The sequence below is a fragment of the Ambystoma mexicanum genome, chromosome 6q (assembly GCF_040938575.1).
Source record: "Ambystoma mexicanum isolate Mex_15411 chromosome 6q, UKY_AmexF1_1, whole genome shotgun sequence".
Lineage (NCBI taxonomy): Eukaryota > Metazoa > Chordata > Amphibia > Caudata > Ambystomatidae > Ambystoma > Ambystoma mexicanum.
In genome coordinates, this window is record NC_090937.1 from 1359745307 (window position 1) to 1359769597 (window position 24291).

Here is a 24291-nt window from a genome sequence, read left to right on the forward strand (position 1 = left end):
GGCACAAACTTGATGCAGATGTTGGATCTGCGAGAACGGTTCTCCAGATCCTCACACTGGATTTCTAGGTTATGGGTGAGCCTGACCAGATGTTCTTGTGTTTCGCTGCTTTGTTTCATCTCCTCTTCTATATTTTGTACTATTCTCTCCACAGTGTCTGTCCTTTCCTCCAATTTGGCCACATCTGTTTTCAACTCGTGCACCACCTGCTTCATCTCATTTCTCATTGTGGCAAATTGGTCCTGGACTGTGGACATGAACCTGTCCTGTAGCTCTGTGAACCAGGACCGCATATCATCCTTTGAGGGCGGGAGAGCGCTCTGGTTTGGGGCGTTTGTGTCCGTTGTGGGCTCTTCACCTGCCCTGTCTTTTGTGTTCGCCCCTGTATCCGAGGACCACATTTGGAGCAGACTTGCATCCTGTTTGTGGGATTGCGGGGTGGGCTGTGTGGTACCCCCTTTCCCCATTGCACGTGACATTTTCCTTGCTTATGAGGGTCTGGTGCCCCTCCCCACGCACTTCACCAGGGGATAGTGGTGTAACTGTTTATGTGAATCCCCTTGTGTCTTCCGGTAATGTTTTCACCTGATATGGTATTCCTTTCAGGGCCCCTGCGCCCCTTCAGTGAGGCCAGGTCTGGGTCCTATGGGGTTGGGTAGAATTGTCTATCTTGGGGCCTCACTGTTATGGGAGTTGCCCGCAGTTGTATTGCCCGTAGAGCCGCGGCCCCCCCCTCTGCTTATTTTCTTTCCGTACTGCTGTGTGGAGATGGGGGGGCGGCCAGTGCACCAGGGGAATCTCAGGGGGTCGCCCGCCGGTGCGCTCACCTCTGGCTCTACGGAATCCGCCACCGGTGCCTGCCGCGTCTCCCTCTCCTCCCATGTGTCTACACGGACTCGGCTGGGCTCCTCTCATGTTGCTGTTGCCGGCTCTCCTGGAAAGTTGCAGCGTTTCCAGGCCTACTAAATTGTCTGTGTAGCGTGTCTCTGCTCTGCCTGTGCTCCGGTGCTTCCACTGTCTTGGTCTGTCCCACGTCGCACCTTCGGTGGCTCGTGTGGCACTCGCGTGCTCCTCCGCACCCCTGAGCCGCCTCAGGCTCCCCACTCCAACAGCGGGGGATGAAGGCCTCCCCCGGCGCTCGATCCCGCCGGCGGCGCTCTGCAGCGCCTCCCCTTCTGGGCTTCACAGTCTCCCTCGGAGGGAGAGGGGCGGCCGCTTCTCTCGGGGCGCTGATTCCGCGGAGTGGGCGATGCCAGTCTATCTCCGCCCAGTATCGGATCTTAGGAGCTGGGGTATTGCGGCGGTAGGTCCCGTATCTGTTTCCTCGGAACTGCACTGTTGTCGTGCTTTTTTGTTTTGGGCCGAGCGGGAGCGCGATCTAGACGCGACCTCCTCCGCCGGCGGCCATCTTGGAATCCAATTTAATTTAATTTAATTTAATTTAATTTAAAGGATGAATAAAGATTTCCCACACTGACAGATCAGGAAGTCTTCGTTCTATTAAAGACAAGGAGGCGAGCATTATGCTTTACTTTCTTTTATTACTGCCATACAGCTTTTCAATTTATAACTTTAAAAACTATAACTTTGCATTTTTTCCTCCCCATCTGTTCAGAAAAATCCAAACTGTGAGGTTTTAAAGTTCTAAAATGTATAGTCCAACCTAAAACTACTGCCCCCATCTTCCTCAGGGGTCCAGTAGTCACAACCTCTCCCCCTGCACCTATCAAAGCGCAGGCTCCCCCATAAGAACCCCAAGTCCCAGGTCCTTTCCTCTTTTTTTTTCTTCTGTAATCTTTGCCAACAACTCGCACCATCTTCTGGTTGTCGAACAACATCCGAACATGGGACCGTAAACTGTACTGCCAAAACTGCGGCTGCTTCAACCCTATGGACGATTTGAACGTGTCCTTTCACCTCTCTTACTGTCAATTGCGACTACGCTGTTTTCTGGTCATCTCCTATGTGGAATGGAGAACAGTACATGAGGGTGGGCATGTAGACAAAATTGAACATTCAATACATCGTGCAGCAGTTAAACATTTGTCCATTCTCTGGGTGGGATATAATGCTCACCTCCTTGTCTTTAATAGAATGAAGAATTCCTGAGCGGTCAGCGTGGGCAATCTTTATTCTATGTCAAGACAGGAGGCTCACATTATGCTTGTTCAAAGCTCGCCATCACTCTATTCGTTATGTCAGATACAGGTTTGAAATAAAATGTCTTAAAGGTTGACTCAGAGGACTAATCTGCTGATTTCATTATATCTTGAAGTGATACCCCTGCTGTGAAGGCTCTAGAAGCCATTGCGCCTCTAGCTGAATGCGCACCAAAAATGGCCAGGTCTATCGCTGCCCATTGCATAACTTCTCGTACCCATCTAGCGATCTTCACTGCTGCTACTGCATGATAAGGCTTTCTACGCGCTATTAGCAACTGGGTGACCCCTTGCGGTCTCAACTGCGCTGTAGCGTTCTCGTAATCTTTGATGCATTGCGCCACGCATAGCTTCTTATTTCCTCAAAATAAGGATACGAAATAATCCGCAAATCGGTCTTTGTCCTTTTAGCAATGGTAAAGGCACACCCCTTCTGGATAGAAGATTTTCCTGTCAATTTCCAGTGCTTTAACATCGGATACCCTTCTGCAAGCTGTAAGACATAATAACATTGCTAGCTTGCCTGATAACTGTGAGCGAGAAAGGCTATTGTTCACCGGCCATTGCATGAAAAGTCTGAAGACCTCTTTGACATCACACAACACTGAATATTTTGTTTCTGGTGGTCTTTTCAACTTGATGCCCCTCAGCAACCGCAGGATAGTGGGGTGCTCTCCTACCGGGCTACCTTCTACTTTGTCATGACCCGCTGAGATAGCTGATCTGTACACCCCTATAGTCCTAGAAGCACTACCTTCTTGGAATTTTCCCGCTAGCAAGTTAAGAACATGTACTAAAGGGGCTGAAACGGGATCCAAACTGTGCTCCGAGCTCTGCTGAGCACAACCTTTCCATGGCGCGTTATAGCTCTTAATCGTGGAAGGCGCCCAGGAATCCTTGATGCAGTTTGCAGCGAGCTGCGAAATACCTGGCAATTCCCATCGTCTCCTGAAACCCTGCAGGCCATCAATTGCAGCGTGCCTGTCGTCATTAGCGGGTGTGTCTGCCCAGTCGGCCTGAGTAGAAGGTCCGGCCGGTGGGGAACTGTCCTTGGAAAATCCGTAGAAAGTTCCATCGCTACTGGAAACCAAGGCTGTGACTTCCATATGGGCAGCACCATCACCAGTTTCGCCCTTTCCCTGCGAACTTTCAGCAACGCTCTCGTGATCATGATAAATGGTGGGAAGGCATAGTGGAGGTCTCTGCTCCATGGTTGCAGGAAGGCATCCATGCCAGCTGCACACGGGTCTATCTGCCAACTGAAGTACTTCTGTGTTTGGGTGTTTAATCTGGACGCAAACAGATCTATGTCTAATGGGCCCCATAAGTCTTGCAACCTCTTGAACACTTGTGGGTGTAGTTTCTAATCGCTGGAATCTACAAGATAACGTGAGTTCCAGTCTGCCACTTCATTGAGAGTCCTCAGCAGATACTCTGCCATTAATGAGATCAGGTTCTGGAGGCAATAATGCCACAAATCTTTAGCTAACTCCGCCAGCATTTTGGATCTCATCCCTCCTAGCTTGTTTATATAATGCACTGCTGAGATGTTGTCCATCTTGAGTAGCATGCAACACTTGACTCTGTCTTTTTTAAAGGCACGGACCGTGAAAGAACCTGCTAATAGCTTAAGACAGTTTATGTGTAAGCCCAGTTCCTGCAGGTAGCGGACACTACCACAAGCTTGGCACAAATATAATTAAGTCTTCAGTCAGATTTCATACGACCTGAATTCTCTGCAGCTCCACAAATCCAGTCTCTAATACAGATTCCAATCAAATTCCAAGTACCGCTCCCAGATGCAGATGCAAAGAGCATAAAAAACATCCATAAATATTTCCACAATGCAACCTATGAAAACCCGGAAACTGACAACTAAAGAAAAGAATTATCCCAAAATGTAATTCGAAACGAAAAACAAATCCTTTGGTTAGGCTGCATGAATTCCGAATGTTCGAGATCGAAGCAGAAATGACAGGAACCAATCCAGCAAAATCACCACGCGAACCCCGATCTACCAAACTGCCTCCATTGTATCCCCTCCTAGCACATTAGATATCAGGAAAAGTCCACCTGATCACTACTCAGCAGGGGGAAGCTTTCTCAGGTGACTGGCTGTCCATGTGCTACCCATCAGATGTCAGCATGGTGGACACATATCAGCAAAGCCAGGTCAACCACGTGAAAGGCTTCAACCAATTGAAAAGAAATTCTAATTTTATTGCAGTTGCTGTTTTAGGCCTCGAGGTGGCATACCAGTACAGATAGCTGCAAGCTAGCTGCAAGCTATGCATAACAACACATAGAGCATGGTTTTGACCTGCAAGCAACCTGCACACCACTTTTCTGACAGCCCGAGACATATAGTCTGGGGTTGAATAGCTTGGAGTATAAAAGTATGCATAAACCCCCAGGGGAGGAAGCTGTGCAGATCATAACCGTCTGTACTGGGCTTTTCCGTAACATGGCTAGTTTACTAGTGCTGTTGATGTGTGCTATGTTTAGTAACAAGTGTTGTTGCTGTAAATATAGACTTTCTAGGGCATTCCTTTTATTTACCACTCACTGTACTGTGATTGAACTCTCCACGTCTGACTTGCCTATTTAGAGAATAGCCTGCCCTTGGTCATTGATACTTAAGGTGAAGGAGGTGTGCCTGCTACATGTGTTTAACCTTTATCACTGGAACACCCTGGGACAGGTTTTGATCCACGTTTCGGAATAGCACATAGAGTCTGTGATGAAACAACTTCTGTGGCACCAGTGGGCCAGGAATGAATATCGGTTTCTAAACCATCAATCAGCCCCACACCTCTAGTACACCAGAAGGGATACTAACAGATTGCAAACACAAGTCAATTATAAACCTTCTTGTCCAATTTTGGTAACGCGCACGGAATGGCAGGCTTATCTCTGCAAGGTCATGGATCGTTGGTTAGTTGCAACACAGCGACAAGACAATTATTACCCAATGATAAAAGGCACTGTCTAGTCAAGGTTGTATACAAATATCTACTTTAGTATTATCACAACAGACAGTTCTAGCACACTGCAAAATACAACCCACCCTGTAAAGGAATGCAGAGGAAAGACAGTTTCAAAGAAGGAAAAGGGATGCACTCTGGATACTGACAGGAGGGTAGTCAGTAAAGTAATTAATCACAGTAGTTCAAGGATACTTGGTTTCAGCACAAAGAGAGCAATGGTTCGTAAAATGGCACTAGGGGCCCTGGAGAAGGACTAGGGGGCAGAACCACAATGTACCTTGTGCTGGTAGAAGTTCTTGGTGCTCGACAGTGTAGAGTCGTTTTGAGGGAGCTTTGCAGCTTCTGTGACAGAGTTCAAGATGGGAGACAGCTGTGGGTATCAGGCGGCAGGCAGTTCAGCGAGCGTGGCTGGACGGACAGCTGCAGGCTGGCCTACACGTCGGCTTGGGGTCAGAAATCGTTGTCTCAGTGCTGGTTGGCGGGTCTGAAGCACCGTTTGAGGCATCTCGGACAGTGTTAGCGACTGCGGAGTAACAACAGTCAACGTTCCAGTCGGTTGCAGCTCAAGGGGCTCGAGGGGTTCGATTGGCTCGAAAATGTCCTTTAAGGCGGAAGGCAGTAGATGCTTGTTGATGCACTCCTAACTTATTCACTGGGCTTGTGTTGTCCCTTAAGGTGGACGGCCAAAAGTTGAGAGTGTTGCAGCAGCTGCTTTGTCCTTGGTTTGGTTCAGAGACTCTTTGGCACTTTCCACCTAGGAAGCTTGCTGCAGAGCCTAGCAGGGCACACTGTGTGCTGACTGGGTAATGGTTCTTGAGCTACTGGAGGGTCCTCTGGATTCAGTATCTGCCTCTGTTCTCTGGGAGATGTTTAGGGGAGGGATCATGCTTCCCTCTTGGGGGTCCTGGCCTTCTTTCATTGACGGAAGATGTAAGGCAGACTGTACCTTCAGCCAGGGTCCAATGATGAGTTCTTCTTGCTACTCCATGCAAAGTCTTCAGATGATAAGCCCAAAAGAGGGGCTCAACACTCTTTTAAAGCCAAATGGGCCACATTGATTGGTGTAGGCTAAGCCTACCTTAATGAGTCCACACCAACAATCTCCTGTATGTAAGAGGTCATAACCGGAGTGCTTTGCAACAGAAAAGGTAAAGTGGCGAAAGCATCCCATCCACTACATCCCACCCATCTTCCTGTCTGTTGTGGATCAAAGGGTCTCTATGGTAAATGAGCTCTCTGTGGTTCCTGATTAATTCGGCAGGTCTCCCTTCAAGCTGTGGCGAGACCAGACTTTCTGACTTTTGCAAACCAAACTAGACTTTCTGACTTTTGCAAACCACATTCTTGTACCTTTTGAATGGGGTCCCCCTGCCGGGACGCCTACTGTAAACAGTAGTCCCAGTCATGACAGTTTACTGCCCTTGATATTAAGAGGCGGTAGCTAGCTTCAGGTTGACACAGTACATATCAAAGGTTGTTGGGGTTTCCTGTCTCTTCTGTTAATCCTGCAACCAGACCCCCATGGCCTGTTTGAATTAACTCTGATTAATATGCAAAGCCTCCACCATCAGAGATAACAAAGGTTCTTGGTGGATCCATGGAGCCTGTGTTAGATAATTTGGCTGCCCATGGCAGGAGGAAGGTTTCCCCCCCCGCCCCCTTCTGAGATGCCCTGGTGTACTCTTGGCTGTCATATCACAACTAAATATGACAGGGGGAACAGCGCCTTTAGGCTGTGTCCACGCTGTAAGAGGATTAAATTCAACACTACAGCTAAGTCAATGCCTAGTCTGGGATACTGAATGGAAACCCTTATTGATATATCTTTATGTCCAGTTCATGCATTCTGGATGACTACCCCTATATAACACCCCTCTCTTGGAATCCCCCTGACCCCACTGAGCCAAGCAGTAGTTCTGTTTTGCAAGTTTAAAAGGTTTATTTGATAATTTAAACAATAGATATATATATCACACTTTATAATAATTTAATAATTGAATATCACACTGAATCTGAGCAGTAATCAATAATGGATAGTCTGGCACTAGCACACTTGTGAATAGGAACAGAAGAATAAGGTGGTAGAGAATGCTTTGTATAAGTTCAGATGGATGTAATGTTGAATGAAAATGCAATACAGAAAATACTCAATATGATTTCAACAAAACAATGTAATCACTTTTCTCTGGCAATCCCCTCCCCCTTTTATGCAATGCAAGGGAATGGAAGGAAAGCACACAGTTCTCAGAAATGCAATCAAATGTATTTCAGTTCACCCCAGCAAGCTTAGACTACAGAAGTTTGAAACACAGGCCCCAAAATGCTTTTATATGTGCTGGCAATGAAGTGAAAAATATGCTAAAATGCTTTTAATTCCCACTAGAGGTTCAGGGTGAGTGGTATCAAGTTAATATTAGTCCAGGCTCACTCTAGCAATGATTCAGGGATGGTTCTTAAGAGGCAAACAAATTTTTAGCAAGGAAAGCAAGAACTGCTGTTTTCACACGTGGAGAAATTTGCAAATCGCGGCAAATTCGCAAGTGCGTTTTTCACGATTGCGGTGAAAGTGTATGAAATAGGAATGAAGTTCTAGGTTTGTTGAAAAGCCAAGATTCCCAGCTTTCAGAGGAAAGTTACTGCAAGTCTCTAAGACAAACGGTCACAGAGATATGAGCGATTTTGTGAAGGTTATTTTTCGGATTTGAAATTTTAAAGTTCAAAGTGACAAGTGACAGCTAGCAACTAGAAATGACAGGTGACAGCTTTACAAATGACAGGTGACAGTTAGGAGGCAGTTCTACTTAGATTAAAATAGATTGAATTATATTATTTTAACTAAGAGATTGGTTCTGCACAGTCTGCTAGGTACTCACAATATATTTTTGAAATAAATGGGCCTCGCCACGGATCTGGTCAGGTTTTAGACTGGACTCTGGTCTGGTCTCTGCACTTCACAGTGATCTGGGTCAGCTCTCTGGTTCTGCTAACAGTGGTCTGGGTCAGCTCTGCTCTCTCTGGGTACAGCACTGCTTCTGGATCTTTCTGCACAGCTTTCTCTGGAGATTGATGGATTTGAAGTCTGGATCTCTGGATGTGGTATGGTCCGGCAGCATGCTCTGCAGCAAATGGAATTGAATGTCCCTATCTGTCCTGACTGTCTGCTTTTATGTGTTTTGAAAATGGGTGGAGAGGCTAGCTTCCTACGCCCTACCCCTCTCCACTTGTCATTGGCCACTTCATCCTCTTCCCCTTGATTGGGGGAATGAAATGAAGTGTCATCATGATGAGGTCTGTTTATGGTACAGAGAACCCAGCCCTGTCAAATTGCACACAATCTATATTTTGACCCAAAAGACATATTTGCACAGGTACACATTTGTTTAAAATTACATGCACCCATCACATATCACAGGAGGTATATCCTGTCCAAATCTGCTCTTCCTGGGAGCTTGCATTCAGAAATGGCAACATTTGCACTTTTTAACTGGTTTCGTAATATCGGACATTACCCCAAATTTACACACATGTGCGCAAGGAGTATGGACATTAAGTGATGAAGTGTCAGATTTTTCACATGCAGACATTTTAAGTAATACCCTCTTAACTGCTAGCTTGCCCCCAGATCATGCCACCGGTTCTAAAAACCTCTTAAAATGTGGGCAGAAAAATCACAAGAATTATGGTATCATTTAAATAATTTTCACAAGTCCGTACTATGAGTTATTCATCTTTTTCTAAAACCATATTCTGGCTACGGGGGTGTGGTTTCCCCCCAGCACAAGGTTGAATTTATGGTTTTTCCAGTTCTGCCAAGACAGCTTGCTCTCACAGGCAGTGCTCCTCCCCTTTCCTTCCAGGAGGAAGCCACTTTTACGGCCCCATAATAAAACATTTGCCTGAGTCAGGACAGGGCTTTGTTCAATTTCCTGCAGAGCCCAGATAATTCAATCAGGGAAGTGTCATATCCCTTTTGGTGGGAGCAGCAAAAGGGCACCTAGGCCTGGGAACACAGCTGTTGTGCAAGTCTCATCTCCTGCCGGGGGTAGCTGGTGGGCAGAATTCAGTTCCTTAAGCCAGGCCCCAGCTAATGTCACTTTTAATTACCCAGTTTTCTGCATTCAAATAAAATTAACCATTTTTACATATGCAGCTGGAATGCTGATTCTACGTTTAAAACTATGACATTAAAACAATTGCAACCTATGTGACACTCAAAAGTAGGTCACTCATTTCTTTTAAACATTTAGATTTTTTAGTGTCTTTCAGTCCACATTTACTTAAACTGCTGAAATCCACAGCTCAGCCAGTCTTGTTATAAACCTTCAAGTCACTTCAGAATATAACTTTACATTGTATCCACCTCTCAGTAAGTCTTTCTTTGGCCTGCTTTGGGTTCATTTATTCAGTTTTACACAAAAAAAGAAAAAAAGTCTGGTGTTGTTTTAAAACGCCGGCTTTCTGATAGTGGTGAGTACTGGTAATGCACCCATTTTTGGGATTTAAGAAAATGAATTCCCCACAATTCTAGGTTGCTTTTGGCAATCAGCATTGCCATTCCCAATGGTTTCAGGCTACTGTGTGGGTAGTCCAATGGTGGTTTTAGGCAGTGCCCTTCTGTGCCTATAACATCGGCAAAAATGAGTGGCAGCCTATTCTTCATGCATTTCCCTGTGCATTTTCTGGGAAGCTCTGGCCATCATGATGTTTTCCATGTCAGTACTGTACAGTTTTTGAGGTAGGGCTCGGATGCATGGGTAAAAACATCCCAAAAGCCCCCCTCTTGCGATGGCCATTCTGTTTCACTGATGGGACTCGCAAGACCTGGGATGTTTCCTCATCTTCTTCCAATAGATGGCACAGTTCAGCATCTTTTCCTCCATCCGGTACTGATCGATCCGTTCTCCTCGCCGGTCCTGATGGGAACATTGGGTGGTACACTGGGTCCCTTGCGTCTCTGCTCCCGGTCTCCGGATCGTCCTCCTTGGCCCGTCTCCAGGTTTTCTTTCTCTTAGGACGACAAAGGAAGAGCGGCAATACCTATTCATGGACATTTCTCCCCCACCATTGATATAGTGGGGTGGCATATAAATTTATAGTCAAAACATATGAACATGCACATTTCTTTTTGCATTCAAAAACGAAAACACCCACATTGAGAAACTCAGAATTTGATAGGCGATATGTAGGATCTTTTAACTTAGAACTGAATTAATCTGAGACAGTATCCTCTAGGATTCCAGAGGATTCCTCCAGTTGTTGCAGAGTGTGCCTGGGATGGCAACACTTCAACTGGTTAATGTGGACCCACTTGTCTTCCCCCTCTGCCAAACCGCCTTTGGGGATGCGGATCTTGTAGGCCACAGGGGAGATTTTGTCTATAATCTCAAAGGGTCCCTTCCATGTAGGCAAAAATGTTCGCTGTTTGGCCTGGTTCCTTTGGAAATTGTATAGATAGACCCGGTCCCCCACCTGATATTCCTTCCTGGAAGTTTTCAGGTCATAGTGGGTCTTCATGCTGTCAACTGATCTTTCTAGACTCCGCTGAGCATAAGCAAAAGCATGTTGAAGGTGTTTCCTTATATTCTCCACATACTCATGAGTTGTGGAGGCATTTATCAGTGTCTGCTCTTGGGTCCTGTAGAGCAAATGCTGAGGAAGCACCATCTTGCGCCCAGTCATCAACTCAAATGGCGACATTTTGGTTGCAGATGAAGGGGTAGATCTGATGGCCATTAGGACCAGAGGTAATCGGATATCCCAACTTGGCCCAGAATCTGCCACAACCTTCTTTAATATGCTCACAATGGTTCGGTTATATCTCTCTACTGCCCCAGAAGAAGCTGGCCGGTAAGCAATATGCAACTTCCTTTTGACCCCCAGTATCTCCCACATCTTTGTCATCACTTCACTGGTGAAGTGGCTACCTCTGTCTGACTCAATCCTTTGAGGTAGACCAAAACGGGAAAAGATGTGGTTAATCATCAGGGCAGCTGCAGTTTCTGCCTTGCAATTTGGGGCTGGGAGACATTCCACCCACTTGGTAAACAAGTATGTCACAGTCAACATGTACTTATTCCCCTAGCAGAGCGAATCACGGGGCCTACAAAGTCGATTTGTAAATCTGACCATGGCAGTGTCATCCCCATCTTTTGGAGAGGCGCACGGTGCGTGAGGGATGATGGCTGAAATTGTGCACACACAAGACACCCCTTCAAGTATTGGTCGAGGTCCTGCCCCATGTGTGGCCAGTATGCAATCTCTCTTAAGATTTGCAATGTTGTGTGAAACCCCCTATGACCGGCGGTGGCAGCATCATGGGCGTGACTTAACATCATGCTTCGGAATGAGGTAGGAACCACCCACTGATCGTGGCCAGCTTTGGATTTCCTCACCAGCAAACCGTCTTGGATTCGGAACATTTTTGCACATTTCATCAACACTCTTAGGTCCTCTTTCCCAATGTAGTCGGTATCCGTCAGGGGAAAGTTCTCAGGGTCCTCAATGTGCTGGTAAAATTTACCAATTATTGGATCCCCCTTCTGAGCGGTAATCAAATCAGCATCAGGGGTCTCCTACTCCATTGTGCAATTGAAAGGTCGTTGTGAGCATTTGTCTGGGACCTAGTGATAGCAGTGACCTGGATTTCCCCCAACAGGGAATCTATTTCGATTGGATCCCCTTGGATGGCCCCGGTTTTGGCCAGCTGATCAGCTAAGTCATTTCCAGTTTTGTCTGGTCCCTCTACTTTGGAATGACCCTTGATCTTTTTCCAATAGATGGTCATCTCATTCGAGGTGACCAGATCATCAATGTTTTGGATCAACTTCCCATGTTTCAAAGGTTTGTTGTTAGCATATAACATGCCTCTGGTTTTCCAATTAACCAGGTGCTCCACGAACCCGTTCCGTGCATAATCCGAATCTGTGATTATGACCAGTTCGTGGAGTTGATGCTGGACAGCAGCCAGGATGGCCTGATGCACAGCCATCAATTCTGCCACCTGACTACTTCGGGGCCAATTTTGTATCCAGCGGAGGGTTCTGGGGACTCATTCACCCATGCGTTCCCTACGCCGGCCACCAGTTCTTTCTCCACGTCGTTGTCAACATGGTAAGAGCATCCATCCACATATACAGTGGGCATTCCCTCACACTTGTCTTCTTCAAAGACTTTGTGGGGGGAATTAAGGTATGCCTCCATGTTGTCCTTTATTTTTAGACTTTCGTCCTCGAGATAGTTTTCTCTGGCACAATCATGCAATTCAGCCTGACCTTGCGCGAGGGGACTCTTCTTGTTTTGGCCATATCTGACCTCCACAGGAAAGCCTTGCATTGATTGAATCCAGGAAGTAATTCGGGAATTACTCATATTTCTGGCCCGGATTCTGTCACTTTGGAGATATTGCAGAGGCTGGTGTGGAGTCTCCACTATGATGTGTTCCCCCTGGATAAACGGGCGGTAATTCTTCAATGCCCACACCGTCGCCAGGAGTGCCTTCTCACAATCGTTGAATTTTTCCTCCACAGAGGATAAAGTTTTGCTCGCATAGGAGATTACTTTATTGACCTTGTCATGCTTTTGGTATAATACTGCCGTCAAGCACGTATTAGAGAACCCCGTCTCCAGGAAGAACTACTTGTTTCTGACAGGGTAAGCTAGGCAAGGCGCTTGTGAGAGGCTTCTTTTGAGTTGTCTTACTGCCTCGGATTGTTCTGGACCCCATTCCCACTTGACCCCCCCCTTGAGGAGATGGATCAGGGGTCTGGTGATCTCTGCGTAGCCCTCAATGAACTTTCTGCTGTAATTAGTCAGTCCAAGGAGGCTCCTTAGTTCCCACAGAGTTGCGGGGTCTTTCAGTTTCTGAAGTGCTTCCACTTTCTTTTCCTGGGGACAGAGACCCTGAGGAGTAATCTCATGCCCCAAGAAATTAACACGGGTTCTACACCACTGTGCTTTCTGAAAGGAGTTGAGGTATCCGAAGGGAGCCCGGGTCCATGTGTACTGCTGGCCCCCAAAGGTAAAAGCCAGCTTGTATTGGTCCTCCCTGCTGACAGGCACGGTCCAGTATCCATTGGTCAGGTCTATTGCAGTGAATACCTGTGACCCCTGAATCTGGGCCAGCCCTTGGTCAATGTAGGGAAGAGCCCATCGGGAAGTATGGACCCGTTTGTTGAGCTCCCTGAGGTCGGCGCAGAGTCTCCACTGGCCGTTTGGCTTCAATATTCCCAGCACCGGATTATTGAAGGTGATGTGGACTGGACGGATTATTCCCCGGGACTCAAGGTTCTTAATTATTTCAGTAAGGGACTCCATTGATGCGAGAGGCAAGCGATATTGCTTCACAAACACAGGAGTCATGCCAGGGTCCGTGGGGATTGTTGTTGTGTGAATGTCGGTGCGACCACAGTCATATGAGTCTACCGCAAAGAGGTCTTGGAAATCCAAGGAAACTTGTTTCAACTTTTGCTTTTGTTCCAGAGTCACACAGGCATCAGCTAGGTTGACTCTCTCTTCCACCATCTGCCTGAAGCCTGGAAAGACTTCTGGTTTGGCTAGCTCAGCGGCCTCCTCCAGCTGGGTGGAGAAGTCCATGGTCAGAGTGCTGATTTGGACTGGAGGCTTCAGGTGGGAAAGGCAGCCCTCATGGACCTGGAAAATCACCTCATCCCTCCTGAAGTCACAAGTCACATCTTCCTTACCATAAGGGCAAGAAGTGTACACCAGGAAGTTCCCCCCATGCCGGGTAAAAATCCTGTCTGGTGTTGTATTGTCCTCACTGTCACTGTCAAAGCAGTCCTTGGGGATTGGCCCCAACAGTTCATTACCTAAATCTATGGAAAAATGTCGGTCATAAACCGCCATTCCAATAATGGTGCCTGCGGCTAGAGTAATACTCTTTAAGTCGCTGTTATCCACCTCTATTGGAATGGTGTCATGTTCTATGTTGACTAATGGAGTTGGGTTTACCCCTAACCCTTGCAGTTGCAGAGAAGCATTTAGATGTATGTAAGCATCAGGGTTTTTCAAATGTTGTCCTCTTTTAGCTTTCACTTCCAGGGAGAATTGTTGGGTCCTTTCTGGGATGGTGACTTCCTCTTTAATCTGAATTTCAACTGATTAAGGTAGCAATTGAGCTGACCTAAATGCTTTTTCTGGATCATCAAAGCCCATGGGATTATCCGCTAATCGGGACCAAGCTTTGAAGTTTATTAGGTCCAAACTAATGGCAAAGCGATTGAGAATGTCACTGCCTAAGTAAAAGGCGGCAGGGACGTCTCGCACGACCCAACAATTGTGGACTATGCTCTTGTTGCCAATGGAGATTTTGAGCATGCACCTGCTTGGCAGGAGATGTTTGGAATTGGGTGCTTCCAGGTCCATTTCCCATTTGTCTATCAGTTTGAATATGGGAATGGCTGGATCTTTTGGGAGTTGGCGAAACATGGCTTCGCTGATGAAGCTCTTACCATTGTTTACGCACACTCGAGCGAGAACAGAGTCCTTCCCATCATTTAACTGAACAGGGATGAACAACTGCTCTCCAATTTGCTGAATATCAGCCAGGCTCTGAGCTGATTTCACATCTTTCTGGACTATAGGAGTGGGAGTTTCTGATTGTGGATTGGTAAAGAATTTCAGGGTGTTTCCTTCCAGTGTGGAATACCACCTTAAACTGCAAGGAAGGTTGATTTTCAGAAATAGAGAGGACCCCCCATCACCAGTCTGTTGTCCTACTGCTATTACTGTAAAGCTCACCTGATTCTCGCAGAGGCGCCGGTCTTGACTGGGCGACTACCGTATCTTCAAAGGTGATGTGTAGCACCCGGTTGGCTCTTTGGGCTGGACCTCTGTGCACTGTATGCCTGACTTCAAGAGTAAGATGTCTTAGGTAAGTGAATGCCGAGCTCTCCATCTGCCTCGGGGCAGGGTGCTGTAACCAGTTTCTTCACTGGATCGGTAGCGCAGGCCTCTTGACTTCAGAGGACTGCTGTCCGTCGTTTACTGCACGAACGGTAAGTTTCGAGTAATTCTATTGTCTTTAAAGTCTTTAGTAATGATGTCTCTTGTTTTGCAGGTTCCGGCGATGGCGGATGACGGGCTGAAGTGAGTTGAAGATGGAGTCCGTGTGATGAATAGAAGCGCCTGGAAGCACGTAAGTAAGCGCTTGTTGCCTGCTTCATGATGTGCTCTAACTGTCTTTTATTTTGCAGGTACGAGTTCGGAGCGGCTGCAGGGTGCCGGAATACCCACTGGGGTTGATGTGGAAAGGAGTAATGGCACGTGAGTATTAAAGTTCCCCAATGTCTTTAAACGCACCTTGTTTTGTCTTTCAGATGCAGGGTGCAGCGCCGAAGGCCTCCTGAGCGTGCAAAGAGTTGGTAAGCTTTTGTCTTTCAGATGCCGGAATGCAGTGTGAAGACCTCCGGAGCGCACGAAGAGTAGGTAAGCCTTTGTTTTTCAGATGCCGGAATGCAGCGCGAGGCGTTGGTGACAGCCGATGGACCAGGTAAGTGAAGAGCTGTCACTGAAGACCGTAATGCTAACCTGTTCTTTCTTGTCTTTATAGGTGTTGCTGAAGACTGGATTCAGGATGGTAAGCCTTTTTCCTTAGGCCCAGGATCAGATGCAGGAGACACGATGAGCGTTCTGCTGCAGAGGATGCAGAATAATGCAAAGCAAGATTCGTCCACCGGGTGTGGTTTAAATAGCCTCCTGTAGTGCTTAGGTGTCTCCTTCCACAGCCACGCCTAGGTAAGAAAAGAGTGCCTGCTTTCCAGAAGAGTTCCAGTGTTCTGAATCTAGGGAGTGGCTCCTGCCCCACCCAACAGGAAAAGTAGTTCCAAACAGAAGAGGATCAGAGGCTCAGCTGGCAGGCAAGTAAGCAGCATGGTCTGCTGCAGGTAAGTCCACCCAAGCATTATGAGCCCGGCGCTTCCAGCGCTGGGACTGGGCATATTTATGAGCCTGGTGCCACTGGCGCCAGGACTGGGTCCAAAAGGTCCCAATTGGGACTTGTTGGCCCTCGGAACCTGGGTTATGGATCTGCTTCCAAGGGAGTTGGGAAAACCCTGACCTTTTGGAAGCAGAGATCATGACAGTACCCCCCTCAAGGCCCCTCCCAAACCGGGCTTCTCCGGGGGTTTTGGCTTGTCAGGAAATGTTCGGTGAAATCTTTTGATTAGGTGAGGAGCGTGGACATATTCAGCAGGTTCCCAGGATCTCTCTTGGGGGCCGTAGCCTTTCCAGTCAATTAGGTAAAATAGTTTAGATTTGGAGATCTTGGAGTCCAGAATGCTTTTGACTTCAAACTCGAGTTCTCCATCAACTAGGATGGGTTTTGGAGATTTAGTTAGTCGGGTTTGAGGTTGCACGGGTTTTAATAGAGAGACGTGGAAGACCGGATGTATCTTCATGTGAGGGGGCAAGTCCAACTTGACCGCTACTGGGTTTACTATGGTAGTGATGGAATAGGGACCAAGGTATCTTGGGTTGAATGTGCGTGGCCCTTTTAGAGGTAGATATTTGGTGGATAACCAGACTTGGTCCCCTACTTGATATTGAGGGGCTTCCTTCCGATATTGATCTGCTCCTTTCTTGTATTGTTCTTTAGCCCTTTGAAGGTGAGAAACAGCTTCCTTAAAGGCTTGGGTGATTGTAGAATGCAGGTAGTCTACTGCTGGTGTTTCAAGATCTTGGAGGGGATCCAACTCCGAGGTTCGAGGGTGACTGCCGTACAAAAGAAAAAACTGTGTTTTCCCAGTTCCCGAATGGACAGAGTTATTGTAGGCATATTCGACTATCCAAAGGATGTCTTTCCAAGTTTTTTCAGTTTGTTGCAGCATGCAGCGTAAATACTGTTCCAGAGTTTGATTGGTCCTCTCGGTTTGTCCGTCGGTCTGAGGGTGGTGACTGGTCGATAGTCTCACATCAATTTGAGCCGACCGACAGCAACTTCGCCAAAAATGAGAAATAAATTGACTACCTCGATCCGAAATTAGAACCGAAGGAAAACCGTGTAGTCGGACGATGTTTTCGAGAAATTCTCGGGCCAGAGTTGCTGCTGTTGGCAAGCCTTTGAGCGGAATGAAATGCGCCATCTTGGAGAATAAGTCCACGATTACTAGAATCATATTGTATCCGGAGCATGGAGGTAGATCGGTGATGAAGTCCATAGAAAGCGTATGCCAAGGGCGAGGTGGGATGTCAATAGGGCGTAAGAGGCCTGCTGGTCTTTCCTTTTGACTCTTGTTTTGGGCGCATACTTCACAGGACATTATAAAGTCTCTGATATCTTTTTTCCAAGACGGCCACCAGAAGTAGCGCTTGATCTTTTCTGAGGTCTTGGCCATACCAGGGTGACCTTCCATTAAAGAATCGTGATAACAGGAGATTACTTTTTTCTGTAAATCTGTGCTGGGTAGGTATAATCGTTCTTGGAAATACAATAAGTTGTCCTTTACTGCAAAGTCCTTTCCCTGCAGATGCCAATTCTGTATGTCTGCTGGAGTTACAAGTTGCCTGGCTTTATCCTTAACTTCCTCTATGGATTCTGTGGCGATTACACCCAGAATTCTTTGTTCGGGAATGATTGGTACAGGTTTAGGGTTGATCAAGTGTTCTTCCACTCCCATCCGAGAAAGGGCATCAGCTTTACCGTTCTTTGTACCAGGTCGATAGGTAATTATGAAGTCAAACTCGGCAAAGAATAATGCCCAACGGAGTTGTCTAGAGGATTGGGCTTTTGCGGTTTTCAAATATTGCAGGTTTCGGTGATCCGTAATCACAGTAACGGTGTGTCGGGCCCCCAGCAGATAATGCCGCCAAGCCTTAAAGGCAGACTTGATAGCCAGAAGTTCCTTGTCAGTAATCGTGTAATTGATTTCAGGAGGCGAGAATTTGCGGGACCAAAATGCCACGGGATGCAACTGATTGGTTACCGGGTCCTTTCGTGATAGAACTGCCCCCATTGCAATGCTTGAAGCATCAGTTTCCACGATGTAGGGGAGTTCGGGGCGAGGGTGTTTTAAGATTGGTGCAGAGATAAATTTAGTCTTCAAATCCTGGAAAGCTTGTTCCGCCTCGGTAGACCATTCAAAACGTTTGTTTTTCTTTAACAAGGCAGTGATGGGCTGGACTATTCGAGAGAATTCGGGGATACTCTGCGGTAAAAGTTAGCGAAGCCTAACATGCTTTGCACACCTTTTACGGAGGATGGTGATGGCCATTTGAGAACTGCATCGACCTTCTTTGAATCCATACGTACTCCGCCAGGTGATAATATGAATCCCAAGAATTCAACTTCAGTCACGTTGAAAACACATTTTTCCAACGTAGCGAAAAGTTTGTGTTGACGCAATCTTTCGAGGACCATTTTCACGTGTTTCCGATGTTCAGATTCCGATGAAGAATAAACGAGGATGTCGTCAATGTAAACAACAACACATGCATCTATGAGCTCTCTGAGGACATCGTTCATAAAATATTGAAAGGCGGCCGGGGCATTGCAAAGTCCGAAGGGCATGACCTGATATTCAAATAGCCCATACTTGGTGCGGAAGGCAGTCTTCCATTCATCGCCCTCTTTTACTCGTACCAAGTGGTAAGCTCCTCTAAGATCCAGCTTTGTATATATGCATGCTTTTCTGACTTGGTCCAGGAGTTCAGGGATCAAAGGTAACGGATATCTATTCTTAACGGTGATCTGGTTCAGGGAGCGATAATCGATACAAGTTCTAAGGTCTCCTTCCTTTTTTGGAACGAAGAACAAAGCTGAAGAAGCAGGGGACTTGGAAGGACGAATAAACCCATTCGCCAGGTATTGATCCAGGTATTGTCGAAGGTGAAGGTTCTCAGGCTCGGTGAGGGCATAAATTCTACTACAAGGAGGAGTAGATCCAGGTATCAGGTCTATCTGGCAGTCATAAGACCTATGAGGAGGTAGAGTGTTAGCCTGATCCTTCCGGAAAACATCTTGGTATTCAAGGTATTCGGGAGGTAACTGGGGAGTCTGAAGAAATTGCTGCCAGTGCAACACCAGGTGGAGGGTGACAAGTAGAGACACATTCTGGAAACTGGACCGTTCTTGCTCGCCAATCGATCAGAGGATTGTGTTTCTCTAACCAAGGTATTCCTAGAATAATCTGAAACTGGGGGGCCTTGATCACATCGAACACGATCTTCTCATGGTGTCCATCTTGACTTACTAGCGTCACCTCTTGAGTGGTATGCGTTACTGGCCCGGAGGCTATCTCCGTACCATCCACTGTAGTAATGACGTCCTTTACAGCCTTGGGACAAAGAGTTAGATTCATCCTCAAAACCATTTCATGATCCACATAATTGCCGATGGCACCGCTGTCGACGTAAGCTTCAATTGCATGTAATCGATCCGGACTATCAGGGCTAATGAGGACCATAGGTATCACGAAATGCGAGGTCACGGAACTGGTTTTCACGCTCGGCAAGAGGACCTCTATTCTTGTCGGGCGAGGTCGTTTCCCTGCTCAGAGTTTGTAACTTTGGTAACTGCAGCTCCTACTGCCTTCTTGGCAGGTTTCACCGGACAGTCTCGAAGAAAGTGCCCTGAGTTTCCGCAATATAGGCATAATTGCAACTGTTTTCTCCTTTCCTGCTCCTTTTGTGTTAGAGGACTTTTCAGACCCCCTATTTGCATGGGTTCCCCGGAGTCTACTCCTTTGGAAGGAGTTGGCGGTTTGGAAAATACTCGAGCATCAAACTTGGAACGGTCGGCCTTCCGGTTCTGAAGTCTATGATCTATTTGAACGAACCAGTCTATATAATCCGAACAGTCTTGTGGCCCACTACTTGGGCTAAAACGTCTTTGAGCTCTCCACGTAGACCTCTGTAAAACAGCGTAATACTTTTGTCCTCAGGCCATTGAGTTTCCACTATTAGTCTATTGAAAGATGCAATATAAGCCAAAAGGACTTGATTACCCTGTCGCAACGAAAGAAGCTCATTGTCCAAGGCCTGCCATACTAAGCTGAAAGGCTTGAAAATCATGGAGAACCGGATCATCTTGATTAACTAGAGGGATCGACCAGTCTGCCGCATTGCCACTAAGGTACGAAAGTACAAAAGCTACTTTAGCTTGATCAGTTGGAAAGGCTGCTGGCCGGCATAAGAAGTGCAACCGGCACTGATTGATAAATACTGCAAACCTCTTTGGGTCACCAGAAAATCGTTCGGGCGGAGCCAGAGGTACATTCCCAGGTAGGTTGATCTGCACTGGATTCATAGAGGATGTTGAAGGAAGATTTGCCCCTGATGCGGGTAACGGGGTTTGTCCGGCTTGTGACTGTAGCAATTGTCTAGCAAGACCATCTGTTCTCTCCTTGGAAATAATTAGTTCCCTTCTTAGAGCATTCGTTTCCTGACGAGCTGCATGCACTTCTGCCCTTAGTTCCCCAAGTAACCGGGCTAGGTGGTCAGTATCCGAGGTTTCCATAGCGCCTGGGCGAGAGTTTTGCGGTAGGCTTTGCGTTCTGTAACGCTCACCTGATTCACGCAGAGGCGCCGGTCTTGACTGGGCGACTACCGTATCTTCAAAGGTGATGTGTAGCACCCGGTTGGCTCTTTGGGCTGGACCTCTGTGCACTGTATGCCTGACTTCAAGAGTAAGATGTCTTAGGTAAGTGAATGCCGAGCTCTCCATCTGCCTCGGGGCAGGGTGCTGTAACCAGTTTCTTCACTGGATCGGTAGCGCAGGCCTCTTGACTTCAGAGGACTGCTGTCCGTCATTTACTGCACGAACGGTAAGTTTCGAGTAATTCTATTGTCTTTAAAGTCTTTAGTAATGATGTCTCTTGTTTTGCAGGTTCCGGCGATGGCGGATGACGGGCTGAAGTGAGTTGAAGATGGAGTCTGTGTGATGAATAGAAGCGCCTGGAAGCACGTAAGTAAGCGCTTGTTGCCTGCTTCACGATGTGCTCTAACTGTCTTTTATTTTGCAGGTACGAGTTCGGAGCGGCTGCAGGGTGCCGGAATACCCACTGGGGTTGATGTGGAAAGGAGTAATGGCACGTGAGTATTAAAGTTCCCCAATGTCTTTAAACGCACCTTGTTTTGTCTTTCAGATGCAGGGTGCAGCGCCGAAGGCCTCCGGAGCGTGCAAAGAGTTGGTAAGCTTTTGTCTTTCAGATGCCGGAATGCAGTGTGAAGACCTCCGGAGCGCACGAAGAGTAGGTAAGCCTTTGTCTTTCAGATGCCGGAATGCAGCGCGAGGCGTTGGTGACAGCCGATGGACCAGGTAAGTGAAGAGCTGTCACTGAAGACCGTAATGCTAACCTGTTCTTTCTTGTCTTTATAGTTGTTGCTGAAGACTGTATTCAGGATGGTAAGCCTTTTTCCTTAGGCCCAGGATCAGATGCAGGAGACACGATGAGCGTTCTGCTGCAGAGGATGCAGAATAACGCAAAGCAAGATTCATCCACCGGGTGTGGTTTAAATAGCCTCCTGTAGTGCTTAGGTGTCTCCTTCCACAGCCACGCCTAGGTAAGAAAAGAGTTCCTGCTTTCCAGAAGAGTTCCAGTGTTCTGAATCTAGGGAGTGGCTCCTGCCCCACCCAACAGGAAAAGTAGTTCCAAACAGAAGAGGATCAGAGGCTCAGCTGGCAGGCAAGTAAGCAGCATGGTCTGCTGCAGGTCAGTCCACCCAAGCATTATGAGCCCGGCGCTTCCAGCGCTGGGACTGGGCATATTTATGAGCCTGGTGCCACTGGCGCCAGGACTGGGTCCAAAAGGTCCCAATTGGGACTTGTTGGCCCTCGGAACCTGGGTTATGGATCTGCTTCCAAGGGAGTTGGGAAAACCCTGACCTTTTGGAAGCAGAGATCATGACAATTACTGTCACGTCTGGAATTTGGTTGTTCTGGAAGTGAAATTCTACTTGGTCAGATTTTTGTTCAACCATGTAGTAGGTGCCGTTTAAACTAACATGGTTGACACTCTGTTTTAATTTTATGGGTCGGCTAGTCTGGGTCCAGAGGACCTTGTTTACGCAATCTATTAGGGGTGACAACTTTCTCAGGAGGTCATTCCCTAGTAAACAAGGGGTGCCCTCTGGAGTCACAACTATGACCGGGTGTTTCAACTTGTGTCGCCCGATCTTAATGTCCAAGTCTGCAGTCCCCTCAACGGGAATTTCCTTCCCGTCAAAGTTCTGCAGTTGTCCAGGAAGAGAGGTGAGAGGAATTTGGTAATTCTCTCCCCTTCCTGCATTCAGTTCGTCAAAGGCCCTTCTGGACAGAAGGGTAGCTTGAGATCCAGTGTCCACCAGTGCCAAAATTGTACCCTGCCCCTGTACTTGTACCGGGGCATAGTATCTTCCCTCCTTCTCCTCAAGGGGGCACAGATAATGCACATTTTTGGACAACTGGTGGGCTAACTTTCTGGTTTTGGACATCGCTAGCGAAGAGATTTGGGCGGAATTCTGTGGAGAGCCTTGGGAATCTGTGATCTTGTATACAGGCTGCGTCTTTGAAGGGCGCCTTACAAGGATAAACAATCTTCATTAATTAAGTGCCTATCAACTTCCAGAAGACATCACTGTGATGGTCCAATACCGTGTTCAGACCCATATCAAAGAGCATCCTCTCCTCTTTTCAGGCAACCATCACCGCACCCAAACCCTACCCCAATGGATCACAATCCTCATCCATGAGGCAAACATGCTGAGCACAGAGTATGCACACCTTGCTCTATCTTCATTGTGCTCTCCTGGGTATCAGAACATCTTTCAAAATCTCTCCTCTCACCTAAAGATCAGTACATCAATCTCATCCGTGAGTCTCAAAGAAAACCTTTAAAAATGGCCACTTGAGCTCGAAACATCACGCAGGATGGCGACTACAAATACAGCAGATCTCTACGGTCTGCGACTGAGGCAAACTTGTAGGGATCCCAGCCTCTCCTCAAAGTACAGATGGTGCCAGAGACGTGTCGATTCTGTGTAAGGTGTACACACCTACACAGCATGCTCCCAACCTTCTTTTCCGCTTGCAACCTGTTGCATCGCCGCTGCCGCAGGCGAGACACGTCACACAGGTATGTGAAAGTATAGTGCTACGTTATTGCTCCCTGGTCCTCCAAGCACATGTGATGGATACACAAGAAACACAATTGGACAGATGGCAAGGATAACCAAAAAACTGGTTCGGCCCACACCCTTTAGCCAGTTCGTCCTCCAACTGCCTGGACACACCGTCCACCCTAGAAACCCTGGGCCTGAACCCTCCAGTCACCACAACATTCCATGCTGTGGCATGATCCCGGTGGCATAACACCAAAGCCAGGCAACCACACAACCATATCCAAAAAGGCTGGGTACAGCAGAAACCCACAGGATGGGAGTCACTGCAGACAGAGACACATGTGCACCATGTTAGTTATATCCGGACTAAAGAGAACATTTCCTTTTCATGCCATTCATACATTAGCACAAGTGCGCCACCCAGTGGTTCTGGTGGGGACTGGGTGTTTTGATTAATCAGATGCTTATAAACTTATCGGCAGAACTAATGTTGAGGTTACGAGTTACGTCTAGCTCTCAGCACATTACGATTTCTATAAGATTAAATGATAAACCTTTTGTCCTGATCTCTCTTTAATGAATAGGCCTCGTCTGTACTAAAAGAAGGAAACTATGAAGTGAGTGAGTTGGCTGAAGATCTGTTCAGATAAAAAGAAGTCTATCCCAGCAATGCACTTATATATGACTCTATGTGGGGACAGCGCTGCATGCATCGCTTCTGTAAATGCTGACTACGACCATCAAGTGAGGGGACATTGGGTTACATTGCTCTTGTGTGCGCAAATGAGGTGAGTGAAACATGTTTATACATAGTACGTCTGAGTTCGGGGTATTCCGGGAGAATCTCTCTGCGACCTGACTGAGTGCCTTGAATTTGATAGGTTCGTTTAATAGTGACTTATGTCGCATATGAGGCGTCGATGGATTTAGCCCCTTCCTCCAACTATTGAAAAGTAAACGAAAAAATGACACTTCTCAACATGCGCCATTCAGTTTTATTAGCAATGATGTCCTATGGCTTAAACGCGTTTCGGCCTAGAGGCCTTTTTCAAAACCGGGCATGAACAAAATGAAGCATAACCCAGTTTCTTGCA

At 47.1% G+C, this 24291-nt stretch overlaps 1 protein-coding gene across 1 annotated transcript in view; it reads right to left on the bottom strand.

The window, feature by feature from the left end:
• Positions 1–5525: 5525 nt before the first annotated feature.
• C6QH4orf50 (chromosome 6q C4orf50 homolog) overlaps positions 5526–24291 on the bottom strand; it is a 191629-nt gene continuing 172863 nt past the window's right edge. Inside the window, exon 11 of the mRNA XM_069630223.1 lies at positions 5526–5747. Within this exon, the coding sequence (XP_069486324.1) occupies positions 5526–5747 (222 nt within the window). The remainder of the gene's footprint in view (positions 5748–24291) is intronic.